Raw genomic sequence first — 17,290 nt, forward strand, 5'->3', positions numbered from 1 at the left:
GCCCGCCCCAGTGGCAGGGGATGGGCTCAGTGAAACCGGTTTTTGGGGACTTTTTTCTCTGGTGGCTTTCCCTGGCGGCTTTCCATGTCTCTTCTGAGAGTCAGAGCAGAAGAGACCATTTCCAACCTTCTGCCTCAGAGCAGAGATGGCAGTCTGTTCTTCAGTGAGCTCTCTAGGCCACACTATCTCCATTTCTGTCTGTGCTGCTATAAACTGCAGCGTCCTGGGTTGTATACCCTTCAGCAGGGCTCCCAGTCCTCGCCTCCAGGTGGGGCACATCTCTGCCCTTTGTGCTTCTAAAACCACCAGCCGCCCCCTGTTCACATGCGCAGCCCTGCGAGTCCAGTTTCTGTTGTGGGGGCTGCCGTAAAGTCCTTTCCGTGTTGCTACCGGTCTGCAAGTCTGTGCCCCATCCCCAGCACAGGAGGCTATTGCTCACCGGCGGTGTAGGATCCCAAGGGCTGGCTCCCTCTCCCTTCCTTTTATCCTCCGATATCTGCCCAGTGAATCATGGCTCCCCGCTTTGTACCTGGAAACCAACTGCCTGCGATATTTTGTTTGTAGAGATCCTGATATATCTTCTTACCTCTCAGGTTGATTTCATGGGTGTTCAGAGTGGTCTGGTAGATATCCAGCTCAATTCTGGGGACCGGTTGGAATAGGGTCCCCTACTCCTCCGCCATCTTTTTGGAACCTCCTCAGTATATAATCCTTTTAAAGTGCTATTGAATTCTATTGAATTTTGCTTAAAATTTTGCATTAATATTCATCTGGGATATTGTTCTGTAGTTTTCCTTTCTTGTATTATTATCTTTGTTATTATAGAATTTATTTACCTGTAAGCTTATATAATTTATTTTTTAACAATGTTTAACAACCAGTTCATAAAATTCCTAAAAATTTAACAATTGATTCTCATGAGTCAATGTGGGCTGTTTCTAACACATTACTGGCTTGACTTTTGTGTCTCTTTTCCTTTTGCAATTTGGGGCACAGTGTATTGAGAGACTTCAGGAACAGCAAGAGATAAAGAGTACATCTAGATGTCAACCTATTTGGCAAACAAACAAAAATCCAGAACAAGTATTAAGTTGTAAATTGTTTTCCCAGTCCCCATCTGACTGCATTGTCTTTACAGCATGAAATTCAGTTCTTTTTGGGGGAAGGCACTATAGACTTTATCTCTCTTTTTCTCTTTTTCTCGTTTGTTTAACATTGGCCCTACTGAATACTTTAATTTTATGATCTCATTTAATTCTCCCAACAAGTAGGTACTATTATTTCCCTCATTTTAGAGATAAAGACACTGAAGTTTAGATAGGTTCAGTGACTCACACAGTCACACAGCTAGTTAATTGTACAGCCAGGATTTGAACCAGAGCTGCCTGGGTTTCAATTGTCATCTGATCATACATTGACACATGGTAAGATATAAATTGCCCCATTGAATGTTGGCTGTTGATGTATAACTGTTCCTGTCTTCTAATACAGAGTCTCTACAGCTCTGGATGCATCTAAGTTCTATTCACACCCTCTTAGGAAGCATGGGGTAAATTTCAGCCACCTTACAAGGCCACACCTGGACCATGGGAAACTATGTAAGTGTCTCAGGCATTAGTCACCTAGCTATGCCACACAGTCACTTTTGGGATCATTCCTACTTGGTCATAATGTAGTATCCTTTAAATATATAACAATTGATTTACTAAAATTTTTTTAGATTTTTTTTGTATGGATGTTTATGTTTTTTTTGTATTGATCTGTGGTTTCTTTCTTTTTTTAAAAATCTATTTCTTCTGGAGGGAACATTGGTGATTTGTGTCTTTTAAGAAATTTTTCCACTTCATCTAAGTTGTCAAATTTATTGACATAGTTTTTAATATTTCCTTATCATTTTAATTTCAGTTGAGTCTGTAGTGATACTTCCTCCCATACTCCTCATACTCCATACTTCTTTCTCTTTATTCTAATTAGTCTGGCTAGAGATTTATCAATCTTACTGAATTACAGAACCAGCTTTTGGTATCATTGGTTTTCTGTATTGTTTTACTTTTTAAAAATTTCTTTGATTTCTGTTTTGAACCTCATTATTTCCTTTCTTCTGTCTGCTTTAGATTTAATTTGTACTTCTTATTCTAGTTTCCTATGGAGGTAGGAATTTAGATCATTGATTTCTTTCTTCTTTTTGCTATAAATTTTCTTCTAAGCACTGTTTTAACTATATTTCACAACTTTTGATATGTCTACTTCCATTTTCCTTTAGCTCAAAATGTCCTAATTCTTCTTTTGATTTCTGCTATGATACATATATTTAGACGTTTGTCATTTAGTTTCCAAATATTTAAGGTTCTAGATTTCTGTTAATAATCCTAATTTAATTCCATGGTGGTTAGTGAAAATACCTTGTATGATTAACTCCTTTTAAATTTATTGTTATTTGTTTTATGGCCCATGGTATGGTTCATCTTGATAAATGTTTCATGTGCATTTGAAGCAGATGTGTACTTGCAGTTGTTGGACAAAGTCTATAAATGTCAATTAGGTCAAGTTGGTTGATAGGAGAATTAAGTGATTCATCACTTACATATAACACCCAGTGATCATCACAAGTGCCCTCCTTAATACCTATCACCCATTTAGCCCATCCCCCACCCACCTCCCATCATCAACCCTCAGTTTGTTCTCAAGTAGTTGAGAGTTTATTATGGTTTGCTTCACTCTCTTATTGGCAATATTCTTTATTCTGAAATTTACTTTGTCTAATATATTAATATAGCTACTCTAGATTTCTTTTGATCAGTGTTAACATGGTTTATTTATCCTGTTTGTGTTTTTAGATTTGTGAGTTTCTTGTAGGCAATGTATAGATGGATTTTTTCTTTTTCTTTAAAAAATTGTTTTAAAAAAGATTCATTCATCCATTTTAAAGAGAGAGAGAAAGAGAGTGTGTATGGGGGGGAGGGGCAGAGAGAGAGGGAGAGAGTAACTGAGTAGATTCTACTCTGAGCATGGAGCCCAATGCGGGGCTTGATCTCACAACCCAAGCTGAAACCAAGAGTCAGTTGCTCAACCAACTGCATCATCCAGGTGTTCCAGATTTTTCTTTTTTATACAGTTGAACAATCTTTGCCATTACATTGGGTTGTTTAGATCATTAGCAATTAATATTATTTATGGGGTTGGGTTTAAATCTACTATGTTACATTTGTTTTCTATTTACTCTATCCTTTTTCTTCTTTTTCTGCTTTCTTTTGGGTCAATAGAATATTGTTTATGATTTTACTTTATCTTCTTTACTGGCTTATTAGCTATAACTCTGTTTTGTTATTTCAGTGGTTGCTTTTGGACTTCTGGTATACATCTTTAACTTATTATAGTCTACCTTCAAGTGATATTATACCACTTCAAGTATAGCATAAGACTCTTTACTCATGACCTTTGTGCTATTGTTATACGTTTTCTTTCTGTTATAATGCCATAATACACTGTTACTTTTGCTTCAAAAAGTCAATTATCTTTTAAAAAGACTTAAAAAATAAGGAATAGGGGTTTTTATATGTACATACATATTTTTCATTTCTTTTTTTTAAACCTTTTTTTTAGAGAGGGGAGAGGGAGAGAATCTTAAGCAGGCTCCATGCTGAGCATGGAGCCCCATTTGGGGTTTGATCTCAAAATCCTGAGATCATGACCTGAGCAGAAATCAAGAGTTGGACACTTAACTGATTGAGCCACCTGGGTGCCCTATATTTTCCATTTCTAATGTTCTTTATTTGTATACATCCAGGTTTTGGTCTGATATTTCATCTGCTTCAATGAATGCTTTGATGTTTCTGGTAGTGGATGTCTGCTTGTGATGAAGTCTGACAATTTTGTATGTCTGTATATCACTTTCTTTTCTTTCTTTCTTTTTTTTTTTTTAAAGATTTTATTTATTTGACAGAGAGAGACACAGCGAGAGAGGGAACACAAGCAGGGGGAATGGGAGAGGGAGAAGCAGGCTTCCCGCTGAGCAGGGAGCCCGATGCGAGGCTTGATCCCAGGACCCTGGGATCATGACTGGACCCGAAGGCAGATGCTTAACTGACTGAGCCACCCAGGTGCCCCTCACCTTCACTTTCAAAAGGTAATTTTGCTAAGTATAGAATTCTAGATTGATAGGCTGTTTTTTGTTCAATAAAGATATTGCTCCTCTGTTAGCTTTCACGTCTTCCAATGAATTTCTGCTGTCATTCTTATTTTTGTTTATCCGTGGTTTTTTTTCTAGTTGTTCTATTTATTTTGTTACTAGTTTTAAAATTTTTTCTCTTTATCAATGATATTTAGCAATTTTTTTAATAATATGCTTTGGTGAATTTGGTGAATTTTCTTTCTTCTTCTTTTTTGCTTGTGGCTTGTTGATTTTCTTAGGTCTGTGAATTCTTTTGATCATATTTGGGAAAGTTTTGATCATTATTTAAGTATGGCCCTCCTTTCCTGTCTTTCCTATTCTCTAATTACGTATATATTAGAAATTATACCACAGCTGATCGATTTTTTTTTTTAAATCTTTTCTTCACCCATGTCTTATTTTGGATTGCTTCTATTGCCGTGTTTTCAATTTCACTAGTCTTTTCTTCTGCAGTATTTAATCTACTCTTAATTTCATATCAGACATTTTATTTTTCACATCTTGAAGTTCTATTTGAGTCTTTTTAGTATTTCCAATGTCTGCACTTATTATGCTCAAGTTTTCCTGTAACTTCTGAAACATATAAAATATAGTTATAATAGATTTTACATTTTTTTATCTACTAATTCTTTCATCTGTGCCATTTAGAACTCTTCCACGTGATTTTTCTCCTGATTGAGTTGTATTTCCCTACTACTTCTTTGCATGCCAGATAATTTTGAATTGGATGCCAGAAATTGTGAGTTTTATTTTGTGGGGTGCTAAAATATATTTTTTTAAGATTTTATTTATTTACTTGAGAGAGAGAGAGAGAGAGAGCGTGCATATGAATGAGCATGAGCAGGGGGAGGGGCAGAAGGAGAGGAAGAAGCAGACTCCCCACTGAGCAGGGAGCCCAATGTGGGGCTCAATCCCAGGACCCTGAGATCATGACCTGCACTGAAAGTAGATGCTTAACTGACTGAGCCACCTAGGCGCCCCTAAAAATTTTTGTATTTAAAAAAATTCTTGAGCTTTGTTTTGGGAAGTAGTTAGATTACTTGGAAATGATTTGATTCTTTTGAAGTTAGCTTTTCTGATTTATTAGGCAGATCCAGAGCAGACAGTCTAATTTGTCCTACTACTGAGGCAATAACCTTCTGAGTACTCTGCCTGAGGCCTCATGAGTTATGAGGGTTTCCACTCTGTGGCCAGTAAGTACAAAAACTGCTCCCAGCCCTGACTAAACTTTAAGAATTGTTGCCTGTAAATCTTTCTGGTGGCTTTTTCTCATCCTTGTGCAGTTTCTTCACACACACACATTGTTATGTTTACAACTGAATAATCAGAGAGGACCTCTGCAAATCTCTGGTGGTGTCTTTCTTTTCAGCACTCTGTGGTACTTGTTCAGTGAACTCAGGCCCTTGACCTCGGACTTCTAGCTCCATCTCCTCAACTCTGTGACACTGCTAGGCTCTGAGTTCCTCCTCCCTGCAGTGTCCCCCTCACAACTCACCTCATTTGTTTCCTCTCTCTCAGAGCTCACTATCCTCTGTTGCCTATGTTTGATACCTAAAAATGAGTGTTTTATGTACTTTGTTCAGTTTTGTGTTTCAGGCGAGAGAGTAAATCTGATCTTTGTTACTCCATTTTGGCCACAATTAGAAGCTCATATTCAGAGTTTTTAAGCAAAATTTAAAGACTCTAACAGTTTGATTTAGAAATATGGATTTTATAATGTATAGTGCAGCACAGTTCGTATAATGTTCCTGCTGAATAACTGAATTTTCGCACAAATTAGAGTTAATAAAATTGGTTTACAACCAGCTTTACGTCTTCACTCTAATTTTGCCAAGATCTAAAATACTCATTTGTACATGACTAAGGTTAGTTTTTACTTGTGATTTTAAACTCTCTGAATGTCCTACATTGATTTTATGGACCAAGTACTTTGTTATTTCCACAAAAATTTTAAAACTACTAAAACATAAGGTTGGGTTTTACTAAATGAGATTTAATAATTGTATCTTTTAAAATTTTTGGCTTTCACAAGTTCAGGCCCCAAATTCATAATAATCAAACTATTAGGATGTCATTTATGCCTAAACTATCAAATTTCTTGGAATGGCCAACAAGTAGCACAAAGGTTTGCTGCTCCACTTTAGAAAAGGGTGGACAGTTGTAAGAATTTCTTCCGTCTTCTAATCTGATGAAGAAAGAGGGAGTATTTCTTCCTAGAAGTGAAGCCTCTTTGGTTTTTATAGCTCTTAGCTTTGAAAGCACAATCTTCTACATATGGTTTGTATTATTTATTCACAAATGTAATACTTCACGCTTGTCTTCGTTAAAGCTAGACTGTTATTTAAATTATGGCCTTCCGTTACTTATGTGGACTCAGGAGTTAAAATGGTTTGGAGTTCTATCTGACCTGAGGTAGGCTGCTTTCTCATCTGTAAGTTGTAATTTCTCATCTGTAAATTGTGCAGTGGAGAGTTGGGAGTGTGCCATTTACATGAGACCACATAGGTCATAGTAGCAGAACCTGTACAACCATACATACCTAGGGGCCTTGGTTGCGAGGATTACATGAGATAATGCAAACAAAGTGCTTAGAGTAGTGCTGGGACTCGGTTAAGTGCTCAATAACTTAGCTATTATTAGGGCTGGAGTAGAAAATGTGAAGGGGAAAATGGCCCAAGATGGTTTTCGTAAACCATGTGAAGAAGTTTGGAACTCACCTCCAACAGTATTCAATATAGTCAGATTTGAGTTTTAGAAAGAATGCTTCGGCAGCAGAATGAGATGGGGGAAAGGTTTAGAATTAAGACTGGGAGCCGGGAGAGCAGTTAGGGAACCACAGCAATAGTCCAGTAGGGAAATTAGGTAGTCTGAACAAATGTGGCAGTAGTAGAGATGGAAAAAAGTATACCAATTGATACATATAGGAATTTTTAAAAATCATTTTTGCCTGATCAATGTGGGAGGTTAGGTAGAAGGGAAAAAAAATAAGGATCTCAGGTTTCTCGCTCAGTAAGATGGGTAAATGGTGGTGCCATTTATTAAGATAGAGAACAGTAGAGAGGAACCAAATTGCACATGTGGATTCTTTAGGGGTGAGGAGGAAGAGGAAAGATGACTTTAGTGTGGAACATACTGAGTTTGAAGTGTGTTAAAAGACACCCAAGTGGAAATGATCGAGATATATATATATATATGGCTTTGGAACATCACTGTCTAATAGAACTTTCTGTAGTACTATAAATGTGTCCAATATGGTGGCTACTATGCCAAATGGCCTTTGAGGATTAGAAATGTGGCTAGTGTGACTAAGGAGCTGAATCTTGAATTTTATTTAATTTTAATTAATTTACACTTAAGTTGCCATGTGGTTAGTAGTTAGCATATTGAATTGCACAGGCATGGAGTTTAGAGTCAAGAGCTCAAGTGATAATAAATCTGGCTTGAGTCAAATCAGATTAGTCTAAGGGAAATTAGATGGTTTTATGATGGCTACCTTGGAATAAAGATCTATCTTAGAGAATCTCTAGTTTGACCGTAACAGCATACCAATTTTATTACATTCATTAAAACTGTTTTGAACTTTTTAATTTAGCTAACTTCTAAGCACAGTTGATACCTTAAATTCACTCACTGTAAGCTTACAAAATTCTTTCTCCAATCATATTTTCCCAGAATCAGATGTGTGTGTGTGTGTGTGTGTGTGTGAGGTTGGGAGGCTCTCGTTTTCTAGAATTTCAATATTTGGTGAACAAAATCAATGCTCACTCTCTGTATATCTATCGTAATGACTGTAGTCATAGATTGTCTTATCTTTCCAGACTAGAGACCAATGTTTTTAGTCTATCCACAATACAATTCTCTTATATCCATGATCTTTCTAGATGCTTTTTCAGGAAACCTGAGGACTTTTTTTCTTGAGATAGACAAACCAGAATTTTTTTTTTTTTAAATCAATTCTAGGGATGTCTGGGTGGCTCAGTTGTTAAGCGTCTGCCTTCGGCTCAGGTCATGATCCCAGGGTCCTGGGTTCGAGTCCCACATCGGGCTCCTTGCTCAGCGGGGAGCCTGCTTCTCCCTCTGCCTGCTGCTCACCCTGCTTGTGCTCTCTCTCTTTCTCTCGGGCAAATAAATAAAATCTTAAAAAAATCAATTCTAGCTACTTACAACAATGGCTTGATACAAGGGTAAACTTTGTTTTGCTTTTTTACTATCCTTTGGTAGGATATTTGGAGCCACAAAAGTATCAGAGTATAGCAGGTTGAAGGGTGGCCTCAAATATATGTCCAAGTCCTAATCCCCAGCACCTGTGAATATTACCTTATATGGCAAACGAGGTGATTAAATTAAGGCCTATGAAGGGTTGATCCTGGGTTATGTGGGCGGGCCCTAGAAGCAACTGCATGTGTACTCTAAGAGACAGAGGCAGTGTTCAGACACACCCAGGAGAAGGAAATGCGAACACAGAGATGGACAGAGTCTGGAGGGCTGCCACGTCGGACCAAGGAATGCCAGGCCGTCATCAGAAGCTGGAAGAGGCAAGAAACAAATCCTCCCCTAGAGCATGCAAAGGGAGCATGGCCCTGCTGACCGCTTGATTTCAGCTCACCAAAAACTTATTTCGGACTTCTGGTCTTCAGAACTGTGAGAGAGTAAGTTTCTGTTGTTTTAAAGCCATCATTTGGTAATTTATTATGGCAGCCACAGGTAACTGATACATGAGGTCAGCAACAAAGTCTTCAGTAAAGATGAATGCTCTGTGATACTAAGAGTCCTACGCACTAACCCCCTTTTGTTTTATAGAACTATAAAAGGAGGGTGGATTATTCTCTAAGACTGGATTCTCTTTCAAAATGCATGGTTATATATTTGCCTATGTGAAACTTTCTTTTTCGTCTGTGCCTAATTTGTTCAGAATACACTCTTGTGAGAAAATATTAGAATTGTCATCTGGTTCTTCCAATGATGATCGATGCATATCCTATGAAAATGTTACCAACATTGAAGGTAGGGACTTTAGTCATTGATGGGTTCCTAACATCTAATAGTGCCTGGCACAGTTCATAAATATTTGTTGCATCAGTGTGCTGTTTGTCTATTTCTCTGTTGCTGTTTTTTCGAACTTTTTAAAAACAGAATCCTTTTGTTGAATTTATATTTTATAAAGAACATTAATATATAAAACAGATACAAGTAGATCTGCTCTTAGTGAGGGGTGTGAAATCCTGCTTACCTGTCTGTAACATAATACACATTAATATTATAGCATATTATACGTGAAACTCTTCAATTTGGAGCTCAGAAAACGCTATTTACATAGTCCTTTTCAAGAGACAAAATTTCTATCTAGGTAAAAAGTCAGTTTGGGAGGTGTTTTGGGCTTCTGCTCATGAAACGAACAAAAGCATAACAAATACCAGACTAACAAAATCAGCAGTTCTTTAGGAGCACAACAGGAACAAAGGTTACTAAGAAATTACGTTAGAAATCTGTTTCTGGGCTTAGCCACTAAGTAGGGGGAAGCAAATAGCAACAGCTTTGGAATTTGGCAGATGAGTTCAAATCCCGGACTGCCACTCACTGTATAACTTTGTGTGAATCTCACAAAGTGAGATGGTGATAATCCTAGCATCTATGTAAAAGGATTATTGTAAGGATTAAATAATTACTATGCATAGGATGTTACATTGTAAATACTCAATAAACGATAGTTACTGACTAGACTAGATGTCAAAGTTCCCTTGATGACCTATTTCTCTCTTTCTCGAAGATCTTAGTGTTTAAATTCTTCTGTTGTGTTATCCTTCACTTTTGGCTATTATAAACTTGGTAATGAAGTCCATGGAAAAATAGCAAGAAACTTAAGAGGCTGAGCAAGTCTCCATTTTGAATAAACTTCATTATTTTAAAATGTGAACAATATGAATTAGTATTCTCTCCGCATCTCAGTTCCGGTATGCTAAAATGAAGGAGTGAGTGCCACATGGATGTGGATTACTTGCCTATCTGCCACTTCTCTACCCCATTGCAAGACTCGTTTCAAATCCCTAACTGGGTATGCTTGATGAAGACTAATTTTCTTGTTCCTCAATCCATTTCTAAATTTGCCCGTGAACAGTAGGCATTACTAGGGGACTTCAGGAGCCCCTCACTCTCTCTGCTAGACTTTGTTTAGAAATTTTAATCCTAATTATTCTTGAGTACATTTAAAGCAGCAGTTTGAATTTTAGTCACACTGATCAGCCACTAGCACTGAAAGGCAGCTTTTTGTCTTTTCTCCTTAAAGAATGTAGAACAGAATAAAGACAAGTAGTTATATAAATTGGAAATCTATCCCTTTGAGACAGGGAATTCTCTTAAACGTAAGAGTAACTGTAAAACACGCAATTAGTGATAGCTATATCTGTTACACCAAGATTTAATCCCACTCTCTTGGGGATCTCACTGATTCACGGCTTTAAACTTAATCTATGAAGAGAACTCTCAGGGTTTGATCTCCAGCCCAGACCTCTCCTCCAAATTCCAGATTTTATATGCGACGTCTTGCATAACAACTCTATTTGGATCTCTAACAGAGATCCCTAACAGGCCAAAACTGAGCTTCCCCCAAACCCACTCCTTCCACAGTGCTCTCCAACTGCGGCCAGTTGCTCAGGCTTGAAACTTGGGAGTCATCCTCATATCTTCATTTTCTCATGTACCTCACATCTATTCAGTGAACAAAATTTACTGGGCTGACCTCTAAAATATGAAGAGAATCCAACTACTTCTCACTACTGACACAGAGCAGGGACTGGACTTGGGTCCCCTCAAAGTTGACCGTGAAATCCAGCATCCCTAGGCCACCTCTACAAGGAAAAAACAAAACAAAACAACTCTGTCTCTTGAGTAGACTATTGCAGAAATGTGGAGGGAGGATGCTTACCAAAAGGAGGCCGCTTACTACAAAGACAGGCAAAGACCAGACCAAACCAGCCTGCACAAAGATGGACCCCAGCGCTGACATTTCACCAACTTTCCTCCTCATTATAATACATAAAAACCATGCCCAGGGGTTGAGATTTAACATGTTAATTAGGTACATGATGCCTGAAGAAGCATGACTTTTAGCTGCACAGGTGCTAATAAGTCCCTGCCTCTACATGCTGAGACATCACTCTTTACCCACCTAAGTTTCTTTATCTTTAAAAAACTCTCCATGATCTCTCCTTGGGGAGTCAGCCTGAGGATTCTTTCCTTTGTGCTCGAGCACAAGCCCCAGTAAAGCCCTGCCTGGAACTCCCTTTTGGCCTCTTACCAATTTCTGTTGCTTAGACAGCCCATGGGCCCACTACGGTATCCCTACTATCCTTGTCACTGTTGTCTCTCTCGTGGATTTGCTTCCTCACTGGGCTTCCCGTCGTCAATCCTAACACCAAAGTCGGATGCACCTGTTCAGATCACACCACTTCTCTGCTTCAAACTCCTTTCTCAGAGGAAAAGCCAAAGGCCTTAAAATCACCTACCAGGCCCTCCCTCTGCACAGCCACAGTGCCTTTCCTTTAGCAAGCCAGGCACCCTCCCACCTCGGGATCTTTGTACTTAAACCTCTCTGCCTGGCGTGCTCTCCCCCCAGCTTCAAGGCTCTGATCACATTTAACCACGTCTGTGAGCCCTTCCTTGCCCACCCTGCTTGAAACTGAAACCTCCACCCGACCCTAGCACAGCTTCTCCCCATTCCTTACATTAATTTTTTCCCTAATACTTACCGTAATACAATTTAAACCTTATTTTGTTTTCATCATTCAATCAGATTACAAACTCCAAGAGGGCAGGCCTTTTTTTCCCACTGTTCTAGGATCTAAGCATAGTAATCATTCAATTGTTGAAAAAAATGAACTTAAAGTCATCACTCTCATTCCCATGCCCCCCCCCCCCACCTTACTGGGTGATTTTAATTAAAGTCACATAGAAGTTCTTGGGTTGGAAATAAAAGCAAAAGACCACTACACATTAGTTTGTCAACATGTAATGCCCTGGGTTTATTTTGTGAGAATTCTATCACAATTTTTCCAGGTGGGATTAAAAACCTTAAGGATAATGTATGCCATTGGACTGGGCATTCAGACTTCGGTACTGACAAAGCACTAGTAGTAGTCTGTTAAGTACCATTCTCTTCACAGAAGAGAGGTCAAATATTTCCAAAGGAAGGCACCCGATATTTGTGGTTCTGGCCTTGCAGCCTTCTGGAGAATCTTAAAAGGAAAAAAGCTGGCTGGCTGTTTTTAGAAACTGGAATGATGATACACGTACAGCAATTACTGCATTTCTTCTCCCTTATATCCTTTTTGTAAGAACAAGTAAAGAATGAAGTCTTTTAAACAATTCGACAATAAAAAAGTACAATTTTTTTTTTTTGTGCTAAAAAAAGGGCAAGACAACATAAACTCCAGTTGTAAGGACTCCATTTGCATACTTGATTTAACACTTTTTGGTGTGGAAGGAAATGGGACTACTGGGCTGTTTGCAGAGCAGCAACATAACATTAGTGCTTTAAGTACCAGAAACTACCCACAGCTTTGTGGGCAAGTGGGGATGGGAAGATTCAAGAGACTTCATTTTTAGCTTGTTACTTGTCCTAATGATAGTAGACCAGGAAGATCCCCATTTAACAGTACATTCCCCATTTTTTTTTAAAAACTGATGCCTTTTTTTTTTTTTTGTAAAATTCTGTATGTATGTCACCACTTTTTTTTTTCACATGATACACAGAAAACTCAGGGACCCAGAGGGGAACCAAGTTATGTTATACCATTTACAAAATACCAAGGAGTCCACAGCTACCTAACACATTTACTACAGCACAGGAACCAATGAAGGTACAGTGTACAAAAAACTGTAAACACGGCACAATAAATAGATAAAACAGCAGGTTCCGCACCATGCACATGATGTGATGACACTTCATCTCTATACAATCTCACATCTCACACTCTTTGTTGCAATTTATTTCCCTCCCACCCCCCACCCCCAAGTGCAAAGCATCACAAATGAACATTTCTGTATTCAAGTAACATATATACAAGGGTATTACAAATATGCAGTACTGTACAGGTAATTGCTGTATTCTTAATTTACAGATGTTGATTTTTTCCTATTAACAATAAGAAAAGAAAAACTGAAGCATGAGAGATGAGCATTGCTGTCAAGTCCCCACAGCTGCCACAGAAACGCATGTGCTGCATTCCATCATCCCTTGCATTCAAAATGCTACTGATGCATAGCACCTAATCAAGTCCCCAGGCCGCAGCTCCACTCCTGAGGAAGCTACGTCACCTCCATCGCCACTGTGTTGTCTGCTATGTTGTTCAGCGCTGGCTTTTCTGATTCATGATTTTCCCTGTTGAAATAAAGTTCAATTCAATTAGTTATCTGCAACAAATTTAACACAATACATAATTCAACAAATCAAGACTATCTTCCCAATGAAAAAATGAGCTATTTTTAATAATAGGAAGAAATGTGACTCTCTTTGGGGATGAGACCCAAGTAGAGGAATACGGGCCTTTGTAGTTTATTATCAGGAATATACAACCAGAAGTCAGGCTTCTGCCCACCATAAATTCCATGGTCAGCTATGTGACCAATAAAACTGTAGTAGCAGCCAAGCAACCCAGCTGTTAAAAACATAAAGAATTCCCAAGTTTTAGGCTATACAGCTTCACTTTCCTCTTCTTTGAAACCTTTCATAAAAGTTCTGAAAGAGAAGCAGACGTGACTGAGGTTCATTCCTGTCAGGACTTTGTTATGTGAAGTTGAGCAGCTACTGAGCTGGTGATTAGCAGCCCAGGGTCATAGCTGTTCTAGCAGCTACACTGCTGTGTGTGCTTGCAGAAATCCATTAACTTCTCTGGATCTTATTTCCCTTATCTTTAAAACAAAGGGACTAAAATAAGTGATTTAAAAATGAAAACCAGGTATTATCTATTTAAGTAAGAACTGTAACTGGTTGATTAGTTATGACTAGGCCCAGAATGCTAATAAGAATGGATCTGAATGGAGCAGATGATGACTATTACTTAAGCTGAGAAGCAGACAGGGATGCATGGGTTTGGAAACTTGAGGCTACAGTCCGTTGCTGCAAAGCCTGCTGGGCCTCCATCCTGGGCCACTCCTGGCTGAGGAAGTGTACCTATCAGCTTGGCACCCACGCTGTTCCAAAGTCTGCCCTCCTCCTACCATTCCAACTTCAACTACTAACCTTCCCAAACCTCTAGACAAACTAGTTTAGTCCTTAACCTCTGAACACATTTGTGTTTCTCCAACTCTCTTCCTCTTTTCTGCCCAACCAAGATCAAATCTGATCTTTTTTTGTAGAACTTTCCCAGAATACTGCTGTTATGAAAAGATTTCTCCTTATATTGAAATTATAGCCATAACCTATACATAAATTAATTTGATAAGGATATGATGTTCTGTAATACAGGAATGATTTTCATCTATTATTCACAGTTAACATTATTTAATTTTTACACTTTTACGCTGGTCTTCTAACTAAACTGAAAACCCCTTTGTCTTTCTCTTTTTGTTTCCCCTTTCAGTACTTTGTAAATAGCAGGATTCTAATTACCATTAATAGTTAAAACAGGAGAGCCCGAGCAAACATTCTAAACCATCTACTGAAACCCAACAAGACAAATTTGCATAGAAAATAATGATTTGAGTAGAAGTTGACCTGGCATTAATACTGTAAGCCTTTATATGATTTACATTATTAAGAGCAGCTTAGCATAAGCCATAGGTGGGTTATATCAATTGTTTACATGAGAAGCTATGGAAGAAAACGAACAAAAGAAACATTCTAAAGAGAACTCCTCCCACCCAAAGGCGGAAAATGAGAGCATTGTAAACTATTATTATACTAAGAAAGTGACGTCCAAAGCACATATGCAATATTCAGCATATCATTTAATTCAAATTCTCAACAAATATTGAATTATTACATCTGTTTAGTTCTTGAATAAACAAGGAATTCTCATCTATCCATTTTTAATGTATATAAGGAAAAGAACAAAAAACGCAAATAAGTAGCGAGCACTGCCAGAGGATTTAAGTTAGAGCTCATATTTTGCAAACATTTTAGGCTTCAAATAACTACTGACCTTGGAACTGAATCTACAGAGGATGAAGATGGAACCTTGGAGACTTGACAGTTTGCTGCGGCAGCCAGCTTTAAGGCAGACGATGGAACAGCACTTAAAGTCCTAGGTATATGTCGTGCATTTATGGGGGCAATAGAGTTTACAGTGGCAACTGATGAAGGGACAGTTAATCGAATGTTGTTCCCAATCAGAACCTGAGTTGTTGCAGAATTGGCAGCAGTTCCTTGATGACTCGGTGCACTGTGGGAACTTGAAGTCTGTGTCATGTTTGAAGGCTGTAACAAAGGTGAACCTGCCGTTGACGGGCTCGTGTGTACAAGTGCTGTCGGTGTGGTACTACTGAGGTGTAAGCCCTTGTATACTCCTAGAGAAAAAGAAAGAAGCATTGAAACAATGTACAACTTTGCTGTTTATTATAGATACATGTTACAAACATCAGAACAATTTAGATGTCTTTGTCCTTTTCTTTTTTTAAAGGCTTATTTATTTGAGAGAGCGAGCGAGCATGCACGGGGGTGGGGGGGGAGAGGGAGACAGAGAATCTCAAGGAGATTCCCTGCTGAGCACGGAGCCCAACGCGGGGCCCGACGCGGGGCTTGCGGGGCTCGATCAAACGACTCTGAGATCATGACCTAAGCTGAAATCAAGAGTGGGACACTCAACCGACTGAGCCACCCAGGCGCCCCTAAATGTCTTTATCCTTACCTGAGGCTGGAAGGACGCCATTCACCCCAATTCCAAGCACCACATCATCCTTCATCTTGAATCCCATCAGCTGTTCTGATGTCACCAAAGCAGAAGCAGCAAACTGAGCACTAGCAGAATCCAAAGTCTTGGAAACAAAACCCTAAAAAGAAAATACAAAGCAAATCTAATCTGCATCGCTTGGTCTCAAATTAACATTAAAGCTACACAGGTATACCACAGTAGTCTGAATATAAACCAGAGTGGCAAACCACTGAAATATCTTTATCTCTTTGACAGTCACAAATTTGAAGAATGCTCAAGAGATCTAAGAACTCAGGGATTATAAATTTTGATCTTCGTATGTGACACTATATAATATGGACAAGTCAAATATGAAAAGAAACCTAGAATGTGGAAACAGTAAACCTCTGACACAAAGTGTCAGACAAGAAATATACTAGTAAAACATTTCAGTGATTTGCAAATACATATAACGAAAAATGATTATGTAAGCTTCTTTCACCTAACTTACACATATATACACATATAAACGAAGGTGCCTCTGGAACAGTAAGATAACTATCCCTTTAGAACAGAAGTAACAAAATATCATAATCATAAGTTGGGCTAGAAATTAAGAGGCTCCTTGAGTTTTTTAAATGAATTTTTCCTCCAAGATGCTGAGATTCAAATTTCAGCCTTTGAGCCTTACATGTGTTTAAACGGCAAACGTTTATCATGCCTGAGGTTTAAAAGTGATTTCTTTTAATAGTAAAAGAGGTTTAGTACGGTAACTTTAAATAAATTTTAATAATAATTAAAATACCCAAGATAATGAGCGGGGGAAGATTATATATTAAAGAGGTAAATTCACAGACTACAGGACAAACTTGGAAGACAGTGTCTTGATCTCATTTAACTATGCTTTGTAGTTTTACTTCTTAAAATAGGGAGCAGAGGTAACAGCTTCCATACTCACCTGTAATGTTCTTTCTAAACCCTGTATAGAATGGCTATGATGTAGATTCAGGCGAAAGCCACTTTTCTGCTGGTTAGATGCAAGGTTCTATGACAACAGTTGGTAATTAGAGATGCACTCTGGTGGGAAACAATGAGGGATAATCATAAGACAGACAAATCCCTCACCTGTGCAGTGGTGGTGGAGGAATTACTATTTGCTTGCTGTTGCTGAATTTGTGCAAGCTGCTGTTTCTGCATTAGTGCCAGTTGCTGCTGATGCTGCTGGTACTGTTCGGCTGTAAATGCTGAACATAAAACAAGGGGACACTTTATA

The 17,290-nt window shown here is 38.4% G+C and overlaps 1 protein-coding gene and 1 long non-coding RNA gene across 5 annotated transcripts in view; one reads left to right on the forward strand and one right to left on the reverse strand.

Annotated features, from left to right (window-relative positions):
• The first annotated feature begins 8,315 nt into the window (after positions 1-8,315).
• Positions 8,316-9,174, forward strand: LOC145721688 (uncharacterized). Its single transcript, XR_014145529.1, has 2 exons — positions 8,316-8,820; positions 9,084-9,174. It is a non-coding gene; the product is annotated as an uncharacterized LOC145721688 (long non-coding RNA).
• Positions 9,175-12,160: 2,986 nt separating this feature from the next.
• Positions 12,161-17,290, reverse strand: part of EPC1 (enhancer of polycomb 1) — a 96,150-nt gene continuing 91,020 nt past the window's right edge. For 3 of the 4 annotated variants that reach the window (XM_081820825.1, XM_081820822.1, XM_081820823.1), the window contains exons 11-15: positions 17,143-17,261; positions 16,976-17,062; positions 16,015-16,156; positions 15,310-15,673; positions 12,161-13,547 (exon numbers count right to left, since the gene is read on the reverse strand). In XM_081820825.1, the coding sequence (XP_081676951.1) occupies positions 13,475-13,547; positions 15,310-15,673; positions 16,015-16,156; positions 16,976-17,062; positions 17,143-17,261 (785 nt within the window). In that variant the 3' untranslated portion in view covers positions 12,161-13,474. The remainder of the gene's footprint in view (positions 13,548-15,309; positions 15,674-16,014; positions 16,157-16,975; positions 17,063-17,142; positions 17,262-17,290) is intronic. The other variant, XM_081820824.1, reaches the window with a different exon arrangement.

Source organism: Leptonychotes weddellii, chromosome 5 (assembly GCF_054177405.1).
Source record: "Leptonychotes weddellii isolate Sample4059 chromosome 5, ASM5417740v2, whole genome shotgun sequence".
In the NCBI taxonomy this organism is placed as follows: Eukaryota; Metazoa; Chordata; class Mammalia; order Carnivora; family Phocidae; genus Leptonychotes; species Leptonychotes weddellii.